Here is a 26,625-nt window from a genome sequence, read left to right on the forward strand (position 1 = left end):
AGCGGTATGCACCTTAAAGTTGTTTGCAATCCGCCAAAAAACCGAGAGAAGAACTTCACGGCGTATACTGCCACGCCCACCCACCCCGCTGTACATGAGGCGTCTGTTTACCCTCCGACCTCAGACATGATGGAGATGGAGTTGACTGAAGTTATGGTTTTTGTGCTCATGTTATACAGCCAACTAGGGATTTCACACAAATGCGGAGCCACCCGTCGAATGCAATTGCAATGCTTGTTCAGAATCGAAGGCGGTTAAAAAGCCTTAAGAAAAGGATTGGACGACGAAAAGCACGCACTATGGCCATGTTTCGCCGTAGGATGGCTGAGGACGATGAGCGTTTTCACGCCCTAAGAACAGCAATGGTAAGTTCAGTAAATCACATGAATACTATCTAATGTAGGATTTGTGGAGTTATGTAGAGCTAATTTGTGCCTTTGTGTGTGTTCCAGATATGCGAATGCTACGGAACGTGTCCTATCCCGCGCTCTCTCTGGGTGAACAATAGAACATCGGCCTCGTGGGAGACGGTGGTGCCAAAGTACACCGATTTGCAGTGGATTAAAGATTTCCGAATGTCCAAGCTTTTCAATACCTCTGTTGTCGCCTGGAAGCAACGTTGGGGAGACGCGACACAAACTACCGGGAGTGTGTACCTGAGCGTAAAAAAAATCGCCATAGCACTTTGGAAACTTGCGACCAACTCTGAGTACAGGACCATCTCTCATTTGTTTGGTGTCGGCATCGCTACGGTGTGTTGCTGTGTGCACGAATTCTGCTCCTCTGGAGTGGAGTGCACCAGCTGGGCGTAATAAAGTAGGTCTTAAGTCTAACGTCCGGCTTAGCTACGTCCGATTTAGTGATTTGAATTTACACCGAGTGCACCAAGACTGACTAGTCTTGGTCGTAGCTGCGCCTGGTCTTAAGATGCGCGTCCACGTGAATACACGCAAAACAGTAATTGTTGCCAAGCAACACACTTCTACATAATTTAACACTCAAACTCCTCCATTCAGAGCAAGCTAAGACTTGGATAACAAAGTCATGGATAACGGAAACCAAAAGAAGAGAAAAATGACGCCCACACCCTGAAAAAGAAAGTGGGATTTTACAGAGTTACAGCATGAACTGGTGGAGAAAGAGATTGTTCATGTGGAGGTGGAGACCGCAAAACTGAGAGCGGAACATGACAAAATTGAGTGGGAGAAGGAGAAATTAAGACTCAAAATTATAATTCTTAAGAATCAGCAAAGAATCACTGAAGAAGACAATTTGTCATTCACCATTCTCTAATCATATTTGTTGTACTTGTTTTTTTCTCAATTTCATGTTAATAGTTCTCCAAATGTTGTTATCTAATGTTCTTGTGTGTGTTTTTTGAATAAAATAGGCTATAAAACGGCCTAATGAAAATATGTGGTCACAATGGGAGCTTATTGAAATGCAATTGCAAAAAAACAGTGTTCATATTACAAATATACAGGGCTATGTTGTTTATTATGTGATTGCGGTTAAGTCGTCCACCGATATCTTCACGGATGCCAGGAGGATTTTGCTGCTTCTTCTTGTGTTGGTAAGTGAATATAATTCCTAAGGCGGTGCTAGAGAGCCAAGGAAACTTGTCTAATAGCCCGACATGCAGTTGTGCGATGAACATTAATCATGTCTCCCACAGTATTAAAGTAAAATCTGAGCGCAATCAGCACCTGCAAGGTTGGGGAGAGCGCAGTGTTTCTGTCCGATCCGTTCTGCTGTTGAGGGGAGATCTCCTCGATTAAATCAAAAAAAGGCTTGTCTGCCGAAACGAAACCTCTCTGTCAGCTCACTGAATAGATGTCCAGTGGTTTTGTTCGATCACGGACGACTATTTCTCTTCTTAATGCCCTTTTGTTGTTACAACATGTAAACAAGACGCACTGCCATAGTTATTTTCCTTCTTGCCTGTTTTACGTTACTATGGATACTAGTCTCTCTTTCCGATTTACGCCTGCTCCATACTAGGCGTAAAAGTTACACCCGGGCGCAACGCATTCAGGGCTTAAGTCTAAGTGGTTAACTAGTCATAACTTTAGTTTGGTCTTAACCTTCGGTTCTACGTCGGACGTAGAGTTACGCCCAGCTTACGCCCAGTTGGTGCACTCCACTCCTGTTGTGAGCCTACTCCTTCCTGAGTTTATGCCATGGCCAAACTCTGAGAAGTTAGAGGAGATGGCGTTATTTTTTTAGCGCAGATGGGTGTAGGTGCTGTAGATGGATCACACATCCCCATTCTGAGACCAGAGGAATACCACAATGAGTATTTCAACCGCAAAGGCTGGCACTCGCCATGTAGGTTCTCTTTTATTGCACAGTCAAGATATAACAATAACGGCATCACGCTGTCCCAGGTGTGTCGTAGGCATTGTAAATATAATAGAAGTTAAAGTTTTAAATATAAAATAAAGGGTCAGTAGTATCAAAACAATATAATAACAGTACAAAATAAACTGTCCCAGGTGTAGGGATAGGCTCAGCAGCAGACACACCTTAGTGCAAAGTTAAGTGTCAGTATTAAAAACAGTGGCAATATACTACAGGGAGGAAGGCCTGTTGGCTTTCACTTGCTCGGAAAGCACTCCCAGAAACCCATTCTGAAAAGTGTTTTGTTGCTCCATCTGCTGCACCAACACTTCATCCTGGCGCTCCATCTGCCGCTCCAACACTTCATCCCGGTGCTCCATCTGCCGCGTCAACACTTCATCCCGGTGCTCCATCGGCCGCGTCAACACTTCATCCCGGTGCTCCATCTGCCGCGTCAACACTTCATCCCGGTGCTCCATCATCATGAGCACCTTGTCCTCCGTTTCCTGGGCCTTATGTAAAAGCACCATCTGATCCTCGTGCATCGCCTGCTCACCATGGCACGCCGGTCCTCCATCGCCGCAACGGTGTCAAGGAAGTTCTCATCCCGTGCCCACTTTCCTAAGAGGAAAAATAAGCAAGATACAATATCTGTTTAATCGCCATATAGTTTTACAACATACTAGAAATGTGTTTACTAGTAGGTTGTCAACGGAGACAACATTGGACAGGGTGCAGGCAGAGACAGTGTACAACAAAATTCAGGTGTATAGTAGAAGATAATATCGGATCAAATAGCATAAAAAATATATATATACACTGTGTGTGTGTGTGTGTGTGTGTGTGTGTGTGTGTGTGTGTGTGTGTGTGTGTGTGTGTGTGTGTGTGTGTGTGTGTGTGTGTGTGTGTGTGTGTGTGTGTGTGTGTGTGTGTGTCGCCTGTCGCACTCAAAGTGCCCTTATTTATTGTTTTGTATTTTTGAATGTGTATGCTTGAACATTGTTAAAAAATTACAAGTTTTCTTACCGGAAGTCATGTGACCTCTAGCCCGGATGTTTACAATGTTTGTGAGAGAGTAAAAAGGGCGCTAAAAGTGTAAACGCCGGCCTAGGCGAACACGTTTTCACAGTGTTTAATAATTGTACCAAGAAGGAAATAAACGTGATTGTGCTATTCGATGCGTAACGTTCTCTCAAGACCAAGTTAGTGTGTGTGCGTTTGTTTGGTGGAAAGGGAGACGAGCAAGGGCTGCTGTTGCGATCTGGAGGGGAAAGCTCACTCGTTTCTTATCCAGAGAGTTGTCCCGCCTCACCTGAAACACACGATTAGTGCCATGAGTCAAAGTCAAAACGTTTTCATAGCGGCCGAGAATAGCTAGCTAGCTAGCTAGATGTTATTAGCCAGCTCAGGGCTGGCCTGCTAACAGTGTTAGCCAGTTCAGCCTAGCATGGCTAGCTCGATCTACTGAGCAAATAAAAGTACATCTGAGATCAGTATAGTGCAGTTTAAAACCCCAGTGCATGTAGTTTATTTGACCTTCGTCTTCGTCGTTGAACTGTTCACAGGCCACTGAATCCGCCGTTCAGCGGCCTCCCACACCAGCATGCCCGAATCAATGGTTGATGCTGTGCCGGAAAATGAAGGTCTGTGGCCGAGCAGAGCATCCAAGTGCTCGTACCATTTGCTGGTCTTCCAGTCGTTACCGCTCTTGTTATTGTGGTCTTTTATTTTTTTGTAGTCCTTTTTTGTAGTTTCTTTATTTTGACCCGGCATGCGTTTGCGTTGTGGAAGATTCCCAGGTCATGTAACTTTCCCGAACAACGCTCGAACATTTTGGAGTTGGGAACTGCCTTCAGTAGAAGCCGCTGGGTCGCGTCCTCAGACTAAATCGCCAGAAGCGCCGACACCTCCTCATCACTCCACCGCTCGGAGGAGTGTTGACATAACTGCTTTCACAACAAACTACTCTCTCCGTTGGTGCAGTGGGCTAATATTGCGAGGAAATATAATGGCGGCTTCACAAACATTTCAGAGTTTTACGGGGCGTGGTTTGCAATTCGCCCAGCCAATCAGAAATTGGAACCTTTTTCTCCCCAGGAAAGTGCCACCTCTCTAGCAGGCACTAAAAAAAGGGGTAAATGTTCTCATGAACTAAGTTCTCTTTTTGGTGTGAACGCAAAATCCCAGGAACTATCTGAACTAAACGGGAGAAGTACGGGGGAAAGTACCCCGGTGTGAAAGCGCCTAATATATGCACTCCACTATGCTGTTGTAGTATTTACTGTATCTGAAGCTCTTAATATGATTGCTCATATTTCAAGCCATCTTTTTCCCGGCCCCTTGTTTTGGATCATTTTCATCAACCGGCCCACATTCCAAACTAATTGAATAACCCTGGTCTAGATCAGTGCTTCTCAAAGTGTGGTCCGCGGACCACTGCTGGTCCGTGAGCGCCCCCTAATGGTCCGTGAGTATATTGATAACATTTCACATTTGAAATTAATGAATTCATTAAAGTTTTCCGCACTCTCTCAGGAATATCTCCGCAATGGAGCGAGCTTAAGTTTTGATTGCATGATATAGCCCTGCGCAAAACCTTCGTCACACATGTTGCCACTTGTTTGTACCATTCTCAGGCGATTTGTAATCTGTTCTAGAAAAACGATGTGGTTTTTTTTAGATTTCAAGAAGCGTATAAAATAAACAATGGATGTCTTTTATGAACATGTCTCCATGCTGAAAGTAGATTTTGATGTTTTAGGAGTGAGATAGAGATTATTATCTAATGTATGCATCCAATGAAGCATTACATGAAGTCTGTTGATGATCAGAAGCTGTTGTTGGGGCTGCAAAAACGTTTTTTTATTTTTGTTGTGTAGGCAGACCATGCAGGCCAGCCCAATGGTCACCAAGGTTCATGTTTTAAAGGGCCCAGGTCATGCTTTTCCAGTTATTACCCGTCCCCTTGTGTGTTATGAAGGTTTTTATGCATGTAAACGGTCTGCAGAGTCAAAAACCCTCAAAGTACACCCTGTAGCGAGTAAAACTCTAACCCCTAGTTTCCACCGGGTCCGTCTGCGCCGCGGTACGGCAGCGCCGCGGTTTTGGTCCCACTTCCTCTAGCGTCATAAACCACCGGGCGCATTTCAGCAGCGGAGCGTCTTGCCTGCCGGCTCGCAGTTTTTGTTGATTTGGGCAGACAAAGTTAATAATAATAATAATTTTCCAGTTATAAACGACATGAATCAAAGATGTGTTGCTGTATTTTAGTGGTAAAAAAATGTAGTCATCATCATAATTATTTTATATATATAATTTACACAGTGCCTGTAAACCGGAGGAGAACGCTGGCATTTCTGCTCCTACTTGAAAGACTACGGAGGGATAGGGCCTGCAAAATTTGTTTGTGTGTGTGTATATATATGCTATATATGCTCTGAACGTTCCACTTCCTGCCTGCCCGACATTACCTTACGGCTGCGTCGCATCAAAAATAGGATTCATCCTAATTTTAGAGTTGCCCCGAGCCGTAACGCGCCGCGTGTGGTGGAATAGCACCCATTGACTAGAGTGGCCGCGATCTTTGCGAACGCCGCGGCCGTAACGCGACGCAGGCGGACCCGGTGGAATCTAGGGGTAACACAGAAAATACCTCCACAAAACGCCTCGTTGAAGATTCGTCACTGACACGTCATTGTCCAATGTTTCTTCCGGGTACGGCTTAATGTCATGCGGTACCCAGAACCAAATGGACCAATCCGTGGAGCCGTTACGTTTCATCCGCGGAGCCGTTACATTAAGCTCCCGCTGATTGGTCCAAATTGAACAATCCACAGACTTCCTCACACACACACTCAGTGCAGGCAGCTCTTCTGATTTCTCCTCCCTGTGCAGGCTGATAACAGACAGTTGGGATCGCGGCGAAATTCTCTCTGCAGACCCATTCTCACAGCGTTTATCAACCTTTTTCTTACTCAATATCAAGCCACACTTATTGTTTTTACTTCGGCTGTGAGTTTGTGTGTGCTCAGGATGAGTTTCGCTGTGTATCGCTAAACAAGGAAACCACACCTCCACGGAGCTCAGCGCGATTCACAACGTCCCGACATGTGAAAAAAGGGCTTAGACCTCAGAGAGTTAAACTTGGGCCTGCGACCATAGTTTTACTGTATTTAGTTTTGAAAATCCACAGTGGAGGTTTGTGTCGTACTACATGCATTTTGCATTTCTCTCTGTAGCCAACGATCTGTGAGTCTGTTGGCTTGGACATAAACTCCGTAATAAATGTTGTTTACATTTCATATGAGGTGTAAAACCTGTGAGCATTTCAAATCGCATTTGAACTAAATGCTTATATAATCTGTAGTTGTATTGTTGATTTAATGTGTGAACGAGGCGATATAGAGAAGTTCAGCTGTAGTTATTATTAGGCTGTACTTTGTTATACTGTTGGAGTGGTAAGCAGGCCTATTGTTTTTGGATATTTGGGGAGTTAGGTGGTCCGCAAATCTTTTTTTATTGGTTAAGTGGTCCTTGGTATGAAAAAGTTTGAGAAACACTGGTCTAGGTCATTGGACGGAATAATCAGGGAAAACGATAAATCACTTTCTTGCTGACAGTTATTTCATATTTACACTGTAATGGAAACTTCTGGAGCACGGACTTGAAACACAATGAGACACAGAATAACTGGAACTTGATGGCAGACACTGAATAATTTATTGACAGTTACGGCCGGAGAATTGACAAAGACATTTGCTGCAGCCGTGAGGTGACACAGCTCCTGCCTCAATTCTGAAGATACAGTTGCAAGAAAAAGTATGTGAACCCTTTGGATTCTCCACACATAGCGTTGTGTGTTCCTTCCAAACAACTCAACTTTGGTTTCATCTGTCCACAGAATATTTTGCCAGTAGTGCTGTGGAACATCCAGGTGCTCTTTTGCAAACTTCAAACGTGCAGCAATGTTTTTTCTGGACAGCAGTGGCTTCCTCCGTGGTGTCCTCCCATGAACTCCATTCTTGTTCAGTGTTTTACGTATCGTAGATTCGTCAACAGAGATGTTAGCATGTGCCAGAGATTTCTTTAAGTCTCTAGCTGACACTCTAGGATTCTTCTTCACCTCATTGAGCATTCTGCGCTGTGCTCTTGCAGTCATCTTTACAGGACGGCCACTCCTAGGGAGAGTAGCAACAGTGCTGAACTTTCTCCATTTATAGACAACTTGTCTTACCGTGGACTGATGAACATCAAGGCTTTCAGAGATACTTTTGTATCCCTTTCCAGCTTTATGCAAGTCAACAATTCTTAATGGTAGGTCTTCTGAGAGCTCTTTTGTGCGAGGCATGGTTCACATCTGGCAATGCTTCTTAAGAATAGCAAATTCAAAACTGGTGTGTATTTTGTATAGGGCAGGGCAGCTTTAACCAACACCTCCAATCTCGTCTCATTGATTGGACTCCAGGTTGGCTGACTCCTGACTCCAATTAGCTCTTGAAGAAGTCTTTAGCCTAGGGGTTCACATACTTTTTCCACCCTGCACTGTGAATGTTTACATGGTGTGTTCAATAAAAACATGACAACATATAATTGTTTGTGTGGTATTAGTTTAAGCAGACTGTGTTTGTCTATTGTTGTGTATTAGATGAAGATCAGAACACATTTTATGACCAACTTATGCAGAAATCCAGGTAATTTCAAAGGGTTCACATACTTTTTCTTGCAACTGTATGTCCCTCAGTCCCATGTACTTAGCTCTGAGAGAGAAATCACATTCTGTCCCTAGCTAAGAATATATGCCAAAGGGGAGACAGCACCAGATAAAATCGACTAACCGATGTCCCTAGACAGCAAACTATCTTGTGTCAACTTGGGCTCGACCCTTAACTAGGAATAACAAGGTGACAAAGCTGCTGTCTCAGAGAGAGCGCAGCAGCCTAAAGTCACAGGCCTGTGCTCAGCGTGGGGAGTACAAGGTGATAAACTGGGACAAAGGTATTGGCCTAGGAAAATATTGTATGCTTAATATGAATCTTCAGAAGAGCCAGTGAGCTCAGCCCGGCACAGCCCATTGTGTTGTTGTGTCAAGCCAATTGCCAGCAGCTCTTCAGATCACCCACAGACTGACCCTAGATATGTGTACTGTGCACAGCGTAGTGCTGCTTGTTAAACATGTTTTTTTTGCTTTAACATCAAATCACCTCCTGCAGAATGCTAGCACCACACTAGAAGACACAACGAGTCACATGTATAATCTGAGGTCAATAGGTCAGCATTTCCTATTCCTTTTGTTTTGTTGAGCCATCCTCAGCTCCACTCACATCCTTCTAGTAAATAAATGTCCTCAATTAACCCTCTGAGATCCACATCAAGACATTTTCACTTTTATACAATTCTGATTTCTTGCAGTAAAATCAAACTACTCTTGAGGTAGTGTATAGCTCCCTCAATACATTAGGCTTGTTTGAGACGCGTTGCGGCTCGCCTCGAAAGTAGACGAGAATAGCCAATCGCAGCCGGGGGAGGTCTCAAAAAGCTCGCCTGAAGTCGGACAGCTCGGAGTCGGCTTCGTCTTCTTCTTCTTCTTCTCTCGGTTTTTTGGCGGATTGCAAACAACTTTAAGGTGCATACCGCCATCTCCGGAGTCGGCTTGACTCGGTTTGCATTTATAAAGAATGCACAAATGTGTTTAATCGTTATTGTCAGATATGTACTAAGTAAATACATTTGTTCCTGCTCAAGATTAGATTAAATTTGGGGCGGTAGTGGCGAAGTCGATAGCGACTTGGCTTGGCAACTGGAAAGACACCAGTTCAAGTCCCAGCAAGACCAAGTGTTACCGAGGTGTCCCTGAGCAAGGCACCGTTCCCTACACTGCTCCCCGGGCGCCGTTCAAAATGGCAGCACACTGCTCCTAACACTAGGATGGGTCAAATGCAGAGAAACAATTTCCCCACGGGGATGAATAAAGTATATCAACTTTATTGTTATTGCACATATTACAGGTACTGAGACAACGAAATGCAGTTTAGCTTCTAGCCAGGTGCAACAAGCAGTAAAGTGAAAAGTAATGTACACAATAGACAGAATAAAATATAGAATGAATTGAATGATGAATAAACAGTGAGGGGTATGAATACACTAGATATACACAGCAGCCTGTGAGCAGTATGAACAGTGTGTATGAATATGCTAAGATCTATAAAGTATGAAAACGGTAAGTAAATGACTAACCATCATGCAACGCACTAGCAAGACGTTGATCGCAACTGCGCAAGTCTCGCTTGTCTCAAACAAGCCTAGTATATATAAATAGGTGATATAAGCCCATCCCATCACTGTCTCTCCGCCTTGGAAAGTAATGTCCAAAGCCTCAGCTTTCACGTCTTTCATTCTCGCCCGTTTCCTCTCTGTTGTTGTCAGCTGTGTATATTAACAGCCAACAGAAATGTTTGATTGAGAACATCAACAACAACGATGTTGGATGAAAATGTATCAATATGCATATGGATAGCTTTAGAAAGAGAGTATACTCATATTTTACAAGAATGTGTGTTCATTTATGGCTCTGTAGTTTAAGAGGAACTACCTGCCTGTCTCAAACCGTTTCAGAGTGACAACAGTTTAAAGGGTCTCAGAGGGTTAAACAATAAACAGTGTTAAAACCTCTACACGTAAAGCATGCTTAAGAAATGTGAGAGCCAAATAACATGTTTGGATTAACATTACAATATATGATTACATGATTTCCCCCCCTAGATCTAACAAACTCTGTCTCTTTTGGTGTTTCAGGGTGGATCACTGGAACAATGAAAAAGAGCGTCTTGTCCTCATCACAGACAACTCTCTCCTTGTCTTCAAGTACGACTTTGTCATGTTCAACTGTGAGCAAATCCAGAGGATCGCGCTCAACTTTGTGGACCGCATCTCCTGCGGCAAATTCAGCTTCCCAAAGCACTCCCTGCTGCAGTAAGTCCCCCCCCCATTAGCTTTACCCTCACAGGTTAGTATTGTCCTGTAATGTGTGGTGTTTACCAGGAAACACTTAAACACTTAGAGACATGTTCATTGACATTGATATTGTGTTCTAGTGAAACCTTTAGATCTCTGGTGTCCCGTCTGATTTTGAGTAACTGCTGGCAAGTTATTTTCATGGAACTGTTAAGTTTTATTAGAAAAATCTCTCATAATTACAAATGTTATCCCAATTTTCTGCGCTGTGCCCACATTTGCTTCATAAAAGGAGAAATCCCTTTTAAAAATCCCATTCAGCTCTAACACAAAAGCTGTTTAATCGCCTGTTAGTATGTTATTGCTTCATAACTATTCTAAAGAAAGGTATCAACGCATACGCAGGGTTTTTGGAAGAGGTAAATGTGTAATGAGGACTGTAACATGCAGTCTTTTTAATGACTTGGTTAAAATGATGCATAAAGTATGCATGGTTTACTTCACAGTATTGACAGTGATTGGTGTTGTCAGGGCTAACAGTGACACGATGCTGAGGGCAGCGCTGTGCAGGGACACATGCGGCGCTGGGGGGGGGAGTTAACTGGGGATACATGGAACAGCCTGAAAAAGGCACGGCAGCGGAACACGTATTTTGGGGGTAAGTAGTGCATAGCTGTCACTTGGAGCTGTCGCTTAACTGATTAGTGGCAAAATGAATGTAGTCCTTTCATCCAAACCTTTTAAAGACGGCTCAAGGGATACCAAACCAACTAAAACTAATTTGATGAATAAAACGTAATGCGCTGTGAAGAGCTTAGAGAGCTCGGCCTTTATTGGAGGCTTTATCTCTGCACATTACGCTGAATTATACATAAAACGCTTGTGAAAGCCACCCGGGAGTCCCAACAGTGAAGAGACGGATTCAAATGAGAAAGAGTCAAACATTTCCTCTCCCTGTCTTCATCTCCTCCTCCTCTCTGTCTCTCCCTCAGGAAGTGTCTCCTTTTGTGCGTCTCGGTCATTCTGTCTAATTTTGTACAGAAAGTGATATGCAGGAGAGTTCATGGTTATATAACGCATCCCCCTCGCCGCTGTAACAGTGCATATCACTTCAAAAAGGCAGTGTGAGAGAAAAGTAGGAGAAGTCAGAATGTGAACTTTATTCAGCTGCTATCTGTCATAATCTGTCAAGGTTTCCTGTTTTATTTAGAAAATCGTTCTTTTTCACTTCCTGTCTTTGTGTTTTCCCGCCTTTGTGATTGTTGGATTCTTTCCACCTGCTGCTTTCTGTTTCGCCTTGTTGTGATCCGTATTAATTTTCCCTGTTTTATTTTGTCCTGTCATGATCTGTCTTATTTTGAAAAGTGTTCACCCCAAATGTTATGTCTGTTACTTCCTGTCTTGTCTAGTTTTACTTCCTGTCTTTAGTTTCCCTCCTGTCTGATTGTCTGGTTGTGTCCACCTGCTGCCCCCTCTGGAGCTGTGTCTTCAAGGTTCAAGGCTTTTATTGATCATGCGTACACAGGGGCGGCGGGGCCCCTGTGCTACAGTGTAGCTACAGTGTAGTTATGACGATGAACATTTTAGGTCACAGAAAAAATAAATGTCAAAATTGTGAAATAGTGCAATAAGAGTCTATATACAAGTGATTGGAATATGATATACTAGATAAATAATTTGTAAGTAGCAGCCGGATGAATGTTATGGATGCTGTTTAACAGTCTTATGGCCTGTGTGATGATACGGGGGTTTATGTATTGTAACCCTTGTTATATAAGCACAGGCGGAGCCCTCTACTGGACTATGGGTACTACCTTATCATGCAAGCATTCACCTACTGAGATCTCTATAGACGTAGCTGGCCCCGGGGCGGGCCTACCTGAATGCGCGCGCATCTCACCTCCATATAAAAGGAGGCCTCGCCTCCTGACCGCCATCCTACACCTCTCTTCAGCGAGCGGTATAGGACAGACAGTGCCCCTGAGTAGAGGGCTCCGTCTGTGCTTATATAACAAGGGTAACCTTGTTATATAACCCCCCGTTATATCTCTCACAGGCTCCGCCCTCTACTGGACTCTATGGGTACAGTGGGCGGAGCCCCGATGTATACACGCACTGTCGTCCAGCACACCGTTCCACCTCACTGTCCCTGACTGGCTTTAGCAGCCGCTGCGCCTCACTCACCTCTCCCTCGGTTGTAACCGTGGAGAAGTCCGGGCTGCGGCTGAAAGAGCACACCTTGACGCGCTTACATCGCGAAAAGTGTGCTCGAAAACAGTGCTGAGGGCTCCCCCCGTCCACTTATAGGCAGACAGAGAAAGTCCGCAGCCATGTATGGGTTCACTATGCACCACCTCTCCCGAGTCTCTAAGGAGCACGGGGAGAGCGCAAGTGCCCCCATGTCCCCCACACTCAGACACTGACCCCGTGCAGAGTGTGTACAGACTATAGTGTGGAGGGCTCTCCCCCTCCTGCCCCCAGGCAGGTGAGGTGAGCCCTCCAGCCCTGTAAGGAAGAAGTCCAGCCGCGCAGACCTGAGTGCTGGGCCCTCCTGGCCACCGGAACAGAAGGTGTCGGATAACGAGGCATCCTCGTCATCCTCCCCCTCCGCGAAGTCGACCACCCTGTCCCTCGGGAGGGTGAACTCAAACGGCACGTCGTCCAGATCGTCCATGTTTACCACCTCGAGGTCCGGATCCTCCACCTGTACCTGCGGGCCGAGCTTCCTCCGGAAGTGCTCGACACGATGCCGGCAGTCTAGCTGTGGAATCGAGCGACAGACAATGCAGGCCGGTGTCTGGCCCAGGCCCTGCTCGGCATGGTTCGGCCCCAGGCACTGGAAGCACTGGCGGTGCGGGTCAGCCCCCGCAATCAGGCCAGGGCACGATGGGCAGGTTCGGTGCTCCAGGAGTGGTTCCATTCTTTCAATAACTTCTTTACTTTCTCTCATACGTCTTACAGCTAAGTGTCACTTCCGCTCGCTAAAGAGAAAGGGATGGCGGTCAGGAAGCGAGGCCTCCTTTTATACGGAGGTGAAATGCGCGCGCATTCAGGTAGGCCCACCCGGGGCCGGCTACGTCTATAGAAATCTCAGTAGGTGAATGCTTGCATGATAAGGTAGTACCCATAGAGTCCAATCAATCTATGTCAATCAATGTTTATTTATATAGCCCAATATCACAAATGTTACATTTGTCTCAGTGGGCTTCACAGTTTGTACAGAATATCAGTATGACAATACGACACCCTCTGTCCTTAGACCCTCACATCGTACAAGGAAAAACTTCCGGAGAAAACCCAAAGTTTAAAGGGGAAAATGGGAGAAACCTCGGGGAGAGCAACAGAGGAGGGATCCCTCTCCCAGGACGGACAGATGTGCAATAGATACTGTGTGTAAATTGAAAAGATAATACATTTACAACATAGGTATTCCAAATGTTTGGAAATGCATGTGTCTATAATAAGAAGATGAATCCACGAGGATATCCATCCAGGACTCATGATCAAGGACCGCAGCAACAGGATCAGCCACAACTCAGGATCCCGGCGTAGATAGACACCAAAAAGAAATGTGGGGAAGCTGGGTTAATCGGAACATGAGAGTACACGGGTACAGACAGACAGAAGGAAGAAGTAAAGTGTCCCCCAACAAACTAAGCCTATATCAGCAAAACTAGGGGCTGAATCTAATCAGCCCTAACTATAAGCTTTATCAAAAAGGAAGGTCTTAAGCGCACTCTTAAAAACGGATAGGGTGTCTGCCGCCCGAACACAAACTGGAAGCTGATTCCACAAATGTGGAGCTTGATAAGAAAAGGCTCTGGCTCCCATTGTACTTTTAGAGACTCTAGGAACAACCAACAACCCTGCATTCTTGGAACGCAATGCCCTAATAGGACAGTAGAGTTCTTTAAGGTAAGATGGCGCCTGCCCAATAAGGGCTTTATAGGCGAGAAGAAGCATTTTAAATTATATCCTGTGTTCTATTGGGAGCCAGTGTAAGGCAGCCAGAACTGGAGTAATGTGGTCCCTTTTCCTAACTCTAGTTAGTACTAGGGATGCCAGCGATTATTCGATTATTCGATTAATCGTTACAGTCTCCATAATCGAATATTATTTTTAAAAATCGATTTTATTTATATTTTTTTTTTTTATTATTTATGTTTTTTGTTTTTTTTTCTGGCTTAGTTTCAACCAAAATATAGACTAATGCTAATAATAGTAATAGTATTAACAATTGTAAATGGCCATTGGTCACACCACCAGTTTGTTTTACTGTAAACTTGGAGGAAGCCTGCGTGCAGAGCAGACTGCTGCTGCAGCACGCTACACACCGCCCCCACCCCCACCCTCCCTCACACGTGCGACTAAAGATGAACAAAGCGGCAGGTAAAAAGAGTTCCTCCTCGTGGAGCAATAGGCTAATTATTGAATGTATTTCAATGCTGCTATTATTAATACAGGCTACATGATGGTGGTTTATTTGTTGTTATTGTCTAAAGTGCCTGCCATTGCCTTTATTTGAAGATGCGCGATGCGCGCACAATTTATTTATTGCAATGCTGCTATTATTAATAATACAGGCTACAGCCTGTATTAATAATAGCATTGCAATAAATAAATTGCTATAATAATATTTATTGCAATGCTGCTATTATTAATACAAGCTGTAGCCTGTATTTAATAATGGCAGCATTGCAATAAATACATTGTCGATTAATCGATTATTATTCGCCAGGGCTGCCGAATAATCGATTTTGATCATGGTCAGTTTCTGGCAACCCTAGTTAGTACACGAGCTGCAGCATTTTGAATCAGCTGAAGCGACTTAACTGACTTCTTGGTACACCCTGATAATAAAGAGTTACAATAATCCAGCCTTGAAGTAACAAATGCATGGACTAGTTTCTCTGCATCGTTTTGAGGCAAGATATGCCTGATTTTTGCAATGTTGCGTAAATGGAAGTAGGCGGTTCTCCAGTATTTGGGTGAGCTCCCAGGTCAGTGGGATGGCAGCTCTGCTGGGTATTCACATTCATTAAATAGTTGCAAAGGTTTCTTAGAGAAGTTTGTCTTACTGTGAGATTCACTTTACGGGGTTACACAGCGTGTCACATCTCAACCCCTGCTCAGTAATCTGCTGAAGGAGACACACCCCATACTCTTCTTATATATGGTTTGGACAAACTTTAGATCCTAAATATCCCATAATGCAACTCAATAATATCTTTCAGAGACATCACACATATTTTTAGAAAAGCTGAGTATAGTACTTCTTGATAAAGTAAACTGAACTTTATCTGTAAAATCAGCACAATGTCCCTTTATTATAAAGTATGTTTACTTTGTTTAAAAACATAATAGTTTTAAAACCCTATTAACGGTCTTCAACGATAGTGTGTCATTTTGAACATTTGTCATACAAGGCAATTGTATTAAGTTGCCAATTTGTGTGAGCTTTAGGACTTCTGGTAAATGTCCTTAAGTGATGTGATTTGAGTAAGTGTCTGTTGGTGTTGATGATCACATGTAATAATACAGAAATAATCTGGCGCTGTGGAGTTAGACCCCTGTGCCAGTTCCTTATCTCCGATGATTATTAATTCATAGATTTTCAAAATAGTGGCTGATTATTTTTATGTTGTGCAGTGCAGTGAGTGGACGTGATGGTTTAGCTCTACTTGTATATTTGCTACATGAATATGAGGGCCAGTTATAAATATGACTGGATTTGCTTTTCAGTATGACATTGAGGTCGGTGTGGATGTCAGGCAATTATTAAATGTATCTATATGTCCCTATTCTGATGGATCCAGTGGATCACAAAGGCACAATCAGTAGAGCCACTAAACTAAAATAATGTCCATATCCAGTCAGGGGATATAGGAGACTTCTCCTGAAACTGGTACAAAGCACCAAGGTAAATTATCATTGTACTATGTACTCTTAATATTTTTTTCATCAAATAACATTATTCAACAAAAATAATTCAATAACGTGCTTTAACCACTAGGCGGTGCACACAAGGTACACACAGCATACTAATAATAACTTTGTATTATTAGTGTAGGACACTTATGTATGTCTAACATCTGAAGATATTTAGTTTTATTCATGTTTTTACATAATTTTACAGGACATTGCTATACTATTTCTCATGCTTTACTTCTACACATTAATATCTGATTTGTTAAACATCACAGACAGAAAGGTATATCCGTCATTTAAAGGTAAGCTATTGAAATTTTGATTCCATAGATGTGTCTCCCATCACCCAAATCCCCTGACTATTCTCTCAACTCAGTATTTACATTCTTATATTCAAAGAAAATCAGTAATATCTTTAAAAACGTGCATTGCGGCTAAAACATCCAATCAGCGAGCTGAGGATCTTTCCTACGTCTGTTTCCGGTATTGTTCCTGTAATGAGAGTTCACATTTATGTTACATTGAAGGGTGGAATTGACTACACATCTTCAGAAACATAATTTGCTTCAGATATAACTCATAGCAAATCAAATATAAAAATATAAGTAATAAAAAGATAAAACACTGGCATGTAATTTACGTTAGAATAAATAGAATGGTTTTGAATAATAGATGAGAGTAAAATCTACGTCACTTTTTTTGTATGAATTTATGTTTCATCCAATCACAGAGCTTGATGACTTATCACGAGGTTTGTCAAAGCGGACAGGCGTCGTCACAACAATAGCTGGGTATTGTGGGTAGTGTAGTCTCTTTGGCGCTCCACATTTCAGAGAAAACAAGTTGTTTCTCAGAATTGAAGGCAAGGCAAGTTTATTTATATAGCACTTTTCAACACAAGGCAATTCAAAGTGCTTTACAAAAAATGAAAGACATTAAGAAAATGGCATTTAAAATAAGTCATTAAAAAGAAAAGCTAATAAAATAAACATTAAAAGAAAAAATACATAGATAAAGGTTACAGTCTAAGATATGAATAGTTAAATTAAAAGCAGCGACAAAAAGAAAAGTCTTCAGCCTGGATTTAAAAATAGTCAGAGTTTCAGCGGACCTGCAGGTTTCTGGGAGTTTGTTCCAGATATTTGGAGCATAATAACTGAACGCTGCTTTACCATGTTTAGTTCTGACTCTGGGGACAGAAAGCTGACCCGTCCCTGAAGACCTGAGAGATCTGGATGGTTCATAATTTAGCAGTAGGTCAGAAATGTATTTTGGGCCTAAACCATTCAGTGCTTTATAAACCAGCAGCAGTATTTTGAAATATATTCTTTGACACACAGGAAGCCAGTGTAAAGACTTCAGAACAGGAGTGATGTGATCCACTTTCTTAGTGTTAGTGAGGACTCGAGCAGCAGCGTTCTGAATCAGCTGCAGCTTTCTAATAGATTTTTTAGTGAGACCTGTGAAGACACCATTACAGTAGTCGAGTCTACTGAAGATAAAAGCATGGACAAGTTTTTCCAAATCCTGCTGTGACATTAGTCTTTTAATCCTAGATATATTCTTTAGGTGATAGTAGGCTGATTTAGTAACTGTTTTAATGTGACTGTTGAAACTCAGGTCAGAGTCCATGACTACACCTAGATTGCTGGCTTTATCTGTTGTTTTGAACATTGCAGACTGAAGCTCAGCGCTAACTTGTATACGTTCTGCCTTGGCTCCAAAAACCATTACCTCAGTTTTATCTTTGTATAATTGGAGAAAGTTCTGACACATCCAGTCATTGATTTGTGCAATGCACTTACTCAGTGTTTGAATTGGAGCATAGTCTCCTGGTGAAATTGTTACGTAAATGTGTCTGTCATCTGCATAGCTATGGTAACTTATGTTGTTGTTTTTCATTATCTGAGCCAGTGGTAGCATGTAGACGTTAAAGAGAAGAGGCCCCAAGATGGAGCCTTGAGGTACCCCACATGTCATATTTGTCAACTCAGATGTGTATTTACCTATAGAAACAAAGTTGTTTCTGTCCTTTAAGTAGGATTCAAACCAATTTAGAACTGTTTCCGAAAGTCCCACCCAGTTTTCCAGTCGGTCTAGTAATATGTTGTGGTCAACAGTGTCAAACGCAGCACTGAGATCTAATAATACTAACACTGAAGTTCTGCCACTGTCTGTGTTTAAGTGGATGTCATTGAAGACCTTTACAAGAGCAGACTCAGTGCTGTGGTTTGGATGAAAGCCTGACTGGAACACATCGAAACAGTTATTTAAATGCAAGAAATTACTCAACTGTTGAAAAACAACTTTTTCAATGATTTTACCTAGAAATGGGAGGTTTGATATGGGCCTGTAATTGTTCATTACTGAAGCATCTAGATTATTCTTTTTTAAGAGCGGTTTAATGACTGCAGTTTTCAGGGCCTGTGGAAAAATACCTGAGTGAAGAGATGTGTTTACTATATGAAGTAGATCTGAGGCCATGCAAGGCAAAACATCTTTGAAAAATCCTGTTGGAATAATATCAAGGCAACAGGAGGAGGATTTCAGAAGTTGAATAATGTCTTCTAGGTTTTTATCATTAATCTGATGGAATTGTGTCATGGTGTTTGAATTGATTTTAAGTGGACACAGAGACAACACATTCGCTGTACCTGATGCAGAGGCACTGACTGCTTGTCTGATTTTCTGAATGTTGTCAGTGAAGAAGGAGGCAAAATCATTGCACGCCGTGGTGGATAGAAATTCAGAGGCTACTGACACTGGGGGGTTAGTTAGTCTGTCGACGGTAGCAAACAAGGCACGTGCGTTGTTTTTGTTTTTGGTAATGATGTCAGAGAAGAACGATTGTCTTGCGTTTTTCAATTCCAAATTATAAAGGCCAAGTCTCTCTTTATAGATTTCAAAGTGAACCTGGAGATTTGATTTTCGCCACCTACGTTCAGCTTTTCGACACTCTTGTTTCTGTTCTCACGGTCATGGCCTTTCTCCATGGAGATATTTTCTTGCCAGACACTTCCTTTACCTTAGTTGGAGCAATGGCATCTATAACATTTTTAATTTTTGAATTAAAATGATCTACTAGCTCATTTACTGAGATGTTAGCAGGGGCAAGTGTGGAAGAAAAATTCTGAAGGGGAAAAACACAAAAGCATTGTACACAATTTAAACCTATCAATGTTGTTTAATTAACAAAGGTAATCTGGTGTTTTTGAGTTGATGAGTAGTGCAGATATCACTGTCAAATCAATCGACAGTAAGGAGAATACTTACTTCCGGGTGTACAATTCTCCGTTATCCAATGGGAATGGACGCTCACATTGCCTTTAAGAGCTGCCGACATAAATGGATGCGGTGCTTCCCTGAGCGTCAAATCCCGCCACCGATGTGAATACATTGCAATCAGTTGAAAGCTCTTTGCGTCCGTTTATGAAGCTGAAGGAGCCTCGGCGCGTCACAACTGCACGCCACGGGACCCTGACCAAGCGACGCTCCTGGACGCTTAGGAAGTGGCCCCAGACCAGTAGGGGGCCCCCGAGGGGTGACACATCTTTTTTTTAATGCAAATTTCAGAACAACAAATTCTACAAAAAATACAATTAAACAGACATCATACATTGCCATAAGCCTTCATCAAATTCAGTTCATCTACAATAGTGGGGGCCCCATTAAACTGCGCAACGTTTGCAATGACAGACAGTAGGAGACCTCCCTAATGGGGCCCCACCTTATCCAGGCTCACTCCGGTCAGTGTCGCAAATCGCGTGCATGATTGTTTACAAAATAATCCTGATGACAAGGAAAGGCACTGAAAAATGAAGAGAAATTATCTTTCTGGAAGCGAAAAAAGGAAGAAGAAAAAAGATGAAGATGAGAGAAAAAAACAAGACAGTGGTAAGTAAGTTGAGTAGATAACGATGAAATACTAAATAACTAAATGTTGCTAGTCTAACTTTAACTGTGGGATAGAGAAACTTGAATCATGTAACTTCCACTAGAATCAAATGATTTATTTAGTTTACTTTGACGTTTAACATGACATGAGTTAACCTAGCAGAATTTAGCTTAGCTAGCTGGCTGAAAGAACGTAGAAGCTAGAAATTACAGTTGCCGTTGACGTGTTAGCTTAGCTTAGCTAGCCGGCTGAAAGAACGTAAAAGCTAGTAATTACAGTATTAACACGTCTTCATTAATCTTTTTGGCATTGTTACTGAAATAAACATGGTCTCTGCCATTTTTACCAGTGGCAAACCGTCAGGGCCTTCAAGGTATTCAGAGAATACCCAGGAACACTCAGATAAAACAAACAAAAAATCGATTTAATTATATAAATACAATGTAATAAAATGTATATACAATGAATAAATGAGAATCGTATCTGTGTTGTTGATCTGTAATATTACAGTGTTACGTTGATTTGTTTGTCCTTCTCGGTCCATGCACTACGCATTTCAGTGGTTTTGTGTTAGAAAAGAAAGCAACCAATCAGATCTTGTTCTGGGTCTCTGGGTAGAATATCCTTCAACCAAGGTATTCTACATCCTTGATCGAATGCCCTGGCCGTTGCACTGAATGAGAGCGTGCGTTTGGACTGACAGTTTGATCAACCAATCATATATTGATTTGTAGCCAATGGGCGTATTCTTCAGAGTTTCCCTCGGTTCCAGGGTACTCTAGAAGGCCCGCTAGTTAACTGGCTCGAGACAGAGGATCTAGATGAATGCGACGAAGCAATTCATGCCGTTTTATTGTTTTTAACGTTGAAATGACAAGTGCAACAGGTGAAGATGAAGTTGTTGCGCAATTGTTGTGAGTACCCTTTTCAAGACGACAATTCAGTGAAAAGACGGACATTATAATGCCGCGGCGGGGGGTGTGTGTGTCTACAGAAGGTCCAGTTGAGATAGACACGGTTCGCCACTGATTTCTACATTAACGTTTAATCCGTTGTTTAATGGGACACCAGTAATGGAGTAATTTGGAGGGGGAAATCAGCTAACTTTTTCTCTAGGCTAGTTAACTGATGAAGCTGTGTCCGACTGAGCTAACTGTCAAGTTATGTTAAATTAGGAAATTTAGATGCAAGACATTTGTACAAGTGTAAGCTGAATATGAGGAATTTGAATTATATAAAGTGAAAGCATTTTGAATTGTTAACATGTTACTGTTATAAGTTTCACTTTATTATCTATCCTCAGGATCCTTTCTTAAGTTTCTGGCAGCAGCAGCAGCAGCAACGGAAAAGGTGCCCCCTCCAAATGCTGATGATGGTAAGTTAAGTATCCCACTTTTAATTGATTATACTGTGCATTGCACTCCAAAGATTCCTTGTAACATGATATTCCCTGTTTCTTTTTTGGTCATAGCAGTTCAGTCAACATCTACCTCCAGTGGGGCGTCAACATCTGCCTCCAGTGGGGCGTCAACATCTGCCTCCAGTGGGGCGTCAACATCTGCCTCCAGTGGGGTGTCAACATCTGCCTCCAGTGGGACAGCAACATCTTCTCATCATGAAGATGACACATCACCCCCTACCTCCAGCAGCACTACCACGACTACAAAGGGTTTGATCACATCAGACGACCCTGCACAATGGCCAAATGTTCTAAATGATAGTGAAAAGTGTGCACTAGTAACAAGAGGACCAATACAAGAAACAGATATAGTCTTTCCGCAGAATACTAAAAAAACTTCACGTAGATTTACAAAGGAAAACTATTCTGGTTTTGATTGTTCTTTATATTTATATGTGTGATTTATTCGTTTTTGTATGTCTTTTATATTCATATTACTAACTAATAACTAACTTTGAATATAACAAATGCGAAGTTGTTAAATAAAAAACGGTTTACATTTAGCCATTTTTTTGTTGGTGTCATATTATTTCATGGTGATGAAAGCTGGTTCGAGGGGCCCCCAGTGAATGTTTGCCTAGGGCCCCCACATACCCTAGAATCGGCCTTGCCGTTAGACGTGAGGTAAAGCGCTACAGCTGACAGCAGGACAGTATTTACAGTTTGCATAAGTCTTCTTTGTTTTCCTCCTTCAATGTTCTCTTCCATCCAACTGCCATGATATCCGCACTGAAAACACCCAGTGAGTTTCATCTATAGCCTCCTCGTGGGTTGTACCCGCTCACCAAAGGAACACAGTGCAATAACAGGCTCATTGCAAATAAATCATTTTGATATCTCTTATTCAAAATTCTAACTATAACTTATGTTTATATAAATATTTGAATTTTATTTTATCTTTTAATTGCACATTCTTACTTTAACTTCATGTGTTTTTTACATTTTAAAAACATGTAATTGTAAAAGCACCTAACTTACTTTGAGAGGTCTGATGCAGAGACCTCAGTCTGAGCAGCGTACCTACAACACAGCTGCACTTTGCTTTCTTTTTGTAGCTCTGTTTACAATTACTTGATGGCTTTCCTTCATGATGCCTGGGATAAAAGCTCTAAGCGAGAACAAATTTGAATCCACATAAGTGTCACTTATGAATGACAGCCTTTAAGTTGCAGCTATTGTGGATGTGGCCGGAGGCAAAGGAAGCATTTATATTCAGTGTTTGGTGAATAATTCTCTGTGGGAAACTGAATAATAGCTTGTTTGTAGAAAGCAGTGAGCAGTGTCATTGAAGTGGTGACAACATGAACTGTGGAATATGAATCATGTTTGACTTGTCACTGACAGAAAGACACTTTGTCTTCATGTGTTCCATTGTCTCCATGTGTTCAGGAGAGATGGGGAGGGGGTGCGAGTGTTCTGGGACCGGCTGAGAGAGCCCTCCTTCACCTCCAGGTGGAACCCCTTCGCCACGGACTTCCCATTTGTCACGTTCACCCAACACCCCGTCAGTACCGTCAGCGACTCTTTCTCTGATCTCTGCGACGTGAGTTAATCCCCCAGTGATTACAGTTTACTCAATCTTCATAGACACTTTCTTATTTACCTCTGCCTTTTCCCTTGTGCAAAGCAAAGTGGCACGAGTGTGAGCAGCTTTGATGATTCTGAGCCTGAGATCCGTGTTGCTGGCTCAAATGTGGCTAAACAATCCTCTTTAGTGCTCAAATCATTAACACCATGTTTTTATTGTATTAAAGAACTACAAGGCAAAAGGTTTGGAGCAAATGGTTGAACTTCTGCCATGGTTCAATCACTCACTCTACTCCACATGCATTGATACTGTAGATAGTCTCGAGGCGTGTTGAAATCCAGTCTGTCTTTTTAGGCTTCTATTGAGCCTCTCCACATGACTGAATGCCATGACTTGCAGTCAGATGAGTTGTGTTTTCTTGTTGATAAAAAATAATCAAGAGTTACTTTAGAACAAGTTTAAAATGTAATGCAGATGGTTCTTAAACAGGAAGTCAAGAGTTGTCTGATATCTTCCTGATCCTCTCACGTCCCACAGATCCAGAAGTTTCAAGAGCAGCTCAGGGCTGCAGCGCAGAAAGTCCATGCCGTGAAGCCGGTTCCTGGGAAGGCCAACGGCGTCATGGTCCTGAACGAGCTCATCCACATCGAGGCCTACGTGGGCCTCATGTCTTTCCTGGGGAACCAGAACAAACTGGGATACTGCATGGCTCGAGGAAACATTGGCTTCTGACCATTCTGCATTTATACAATAGTTTTGTTGGAGATACGTTTCTTCACAAAGAGTTTATTTAATTGTACAAGGATGATTTTGTATTAGATTTTTGTATGTCACATTGAAGCATGGATTTTCAGGATGTTCTATATAAGGTTTGTAAACCCCCCCCCCCACTATTTATACCAGAGTGTGGTGTCGTTTTCACACCGCTCTGCACCGGATCCCTGCTGCTCTCAAGGCGCTTTGTGTTTGCTCCTCATGATATGCTAATCTAACTCGTTCACAAAGGGAACTGTTCTGTCTCTGTTAAAAGCTCATTCCCATGCCATTCGGCCCCACATTTGATGCTTTAGTTTGATCATATAAAGTGTATTTTTACAGTGCATACAGTGCTTCGTGTGTTGACTGTGTCGCTCTGCCTCTTTTGATATCACCTGTTCGTCTGTTGAGCCTGTGATTGACAAGAAAATAAAGGCATGAATATTTGGTTCTGTTTCCTTTGTTGTGGAATAAAATATGCAGATTTTGAGAGCAATTTCAATGGACATAATGCATCATTAACGCCTGAAATCACAGCTGACTGCAGGACAGAGGAGAACAGATTTAAAGTTTGACTTTAGCGCAATCATTACGATTGGCTGCTAGAGATTGTGGTGAAATGTAATTTCAAATTAGAGGAATGCAGAGGAATGTAGCGCAGCTACGGGATGGGGTCCTCTGTGTCCTCTCCACTTTCAGGGGAAGGGTCAGACGAAGAACGAACAGACTCCACCACAAGCATCTGATCATTTCTCTAAGCATGGCTTCACAACGAATATTCTTGTTACTCCTGTGGCAATCTCTGGTGCTATCATCCCCTTTGTGGTGTGATTGAGGAGGAGATCACTAAGCACTTTAGTGAACATCAGGCTTTTTCCATCTAAATGGTTTTGTAGTCCTTCATACATCTCAACCTCATCACCATCTTGTTGTTCCTCTGCAGCTCCTCTGCAGCTCCTCAACCTCCTCAGCAAAGGACCTCATTGATTCCTCTGTATCAACGTGGGATTCGGGGCAGAATTGTTCCTTCTTCTCTGCCCCCATCTGATAAATGAACTGTTTGGCAAAAAAGTGTTTTATCTTTGTGCTGACTCCTTTCAAGCACAGGTCAGGCAGATCCACACCAGATTCTCCTTCTCAGGGTGTTTCTGTTTCAGAGGATGAGTCCTGCAGCTGAAGTTATGGGCTCCATGAGACCTCTTGTCCCACAGAGAAGCTCCTCTTCATCTTACTGCTTGTTGCGTATCACAGGAATGAAATGACCATCCAGCCAAACTACACATATTTGAAGCTTTGCAGCCAGGTGTTTTTATTTACTTCAAGGAGTATATGTATCGCTGTGTATGTCTTTTTGCTAAAGAGACATTATCAAAGGACTTTGAAGTTCCAAGCAATTCAAAACATCGAGGTCAAGATCATACATCTGTTTACCTCAAAGACACATGAAACAGCACAAATGAAAAACAAAATTTCATGAGAGCACACTTACTCCTGTCTCATTCTCACACACAATCACTCACATACAAGGTATAAGGAGGTTTAATATGTAAGAGTGTGCATGAGTTTGGGAATGAGGGAGTGAGAGAAAGAGAGAGAGAGAAAGAAAGATATGAGGTGAAAACTGCGACTTGCTGTAAACCAAATCTACTGTATATTGTTGTCTCTGTACACACACACTGTACATCCAGACACACACACACATTTCTCAGCTGATACCACTCTTCCACATCCATACCAACACACCTACATCATATTAGTTGCATACATGTATTCCAATGGCTGGCAGGGCCCCATTATACAACAGGCAAAGAAACCAAGAAATTACAAGCATGTAATTCAATGGTAAAATGTCACATCTGGTTTTTACAGTAAAAAGGACAAATGTAACTATTTTCCTCCAATATAAAACCCTGACATTACAAAATGCATGATTTTATACCGGTATGGCGGAGAGATCAAAATATGTGGTTATAATGGGAGTGGATGGGACATTTTTGTCCGCGAGTGGCTAATGTGTGAGTTTTTTGTTCAATCTGATTTTGTGCAAAAACTAATAATGCAAAAAAATCAATTTTGTTGCTAATCTTTGACATATCCAAGACTGTTATATAAAAAGAAAGAGCCAATCTCCAGATACAGTATGTATTTTTTGCAAAGTAACTCATTTTCTCTGTTTTCATCATGGAAAAAAACAGCGGTTTCATGTATTCAAAATGGCATTTAAAGGGTTACAATCCTGAAAATGATTACATTTTTGGTATTTTCTATTAGGGTGGAAGTTGCTTTAAAGATTGAACCCAAAAAAGTTGTGAAAAAAACCTTTTAATATAATGAAAGTCAAAGTTTAATCAAAGTCTTTTGCAGTGGACATTTTTGTCTCGAATGACTAATTTGCGTAGTCCAATCGAATGATACCGGAGGGTTCACAGATGTGGATGAATGATGTGAAATATAATCAAGTGTTAAATCAGACTTTAGTTCCACCTGGACTAAATCCACAAGCTACCCTGCAGTATACAAAGTCATTCAAACTAGCTGCACCTTTACCAGCTTTGAGAACACTTTAATGATCAATCATTATAAAACATATCATATATTATTCTGAAATCCAATCTGCACAATGACTACTTTTACTGTCGCTACTTTAACTATATTTTGATGATCATACTTTTACTTCAGGAACTCTTCCTACACTATGGTATTTGTTTACTTAACTATAAGATCTGAGTACTTCTCCCACCTCTGCACACCTGATGTGATAACGTTACT

The 26,625-nt window shown here is 42.1% G+C and overlaps 1 protein-coding gene across 2 annotated transcripts in view; it reads left to right on the plus strand.

Annotated features, from left to right (window-relative positions):
- tprg1 (tumor protein p63 regulated 1) overlaps positions 1–24,305 on the plus strand; it is a 42,343-nt gene extending 18,038 nt beyond the window's left edge. For both annotated transcript variants that reach the window (XM_034235720.1, XM_034235721.1), the window contains 3 exons: positions 10,132–10,308; positions 22,962–23,115; positions 23,638–24,305. In XM_034235720.1, the coding sequence (XP_034091611.1) occupies positions 10,132–10,308; positions 22,962–23,115; positions 23,638–23,832 (526 nt within the window). In that variant the 3' untranslated portion in view covers positions 23,833–24,305. The remainder of the gene's footprint in view (positions 1–10,131; positions 10,309–22,961; positions 23,116–23,637) is intronic.
- The last annotated feature ends 2,320 nt before the right edge of the window (positions 24,306–26,625 follow it).

The sequence above is a fragment of the Gymnodraco acuticeps genome, unplaced genomic scaffold (assembly GCF_902827175.1).
Source record: "Gymnodraco acuticeps unplaced genomic scaffold, fGymAcu1.1, whole genome shotgun sequence".
NCBI lineage: Eukaryota > Metazoa > Chordata > Actinopteri > Perciformes > Bathydraconidae > Gymnodraco > Gymnodraco acuticeps.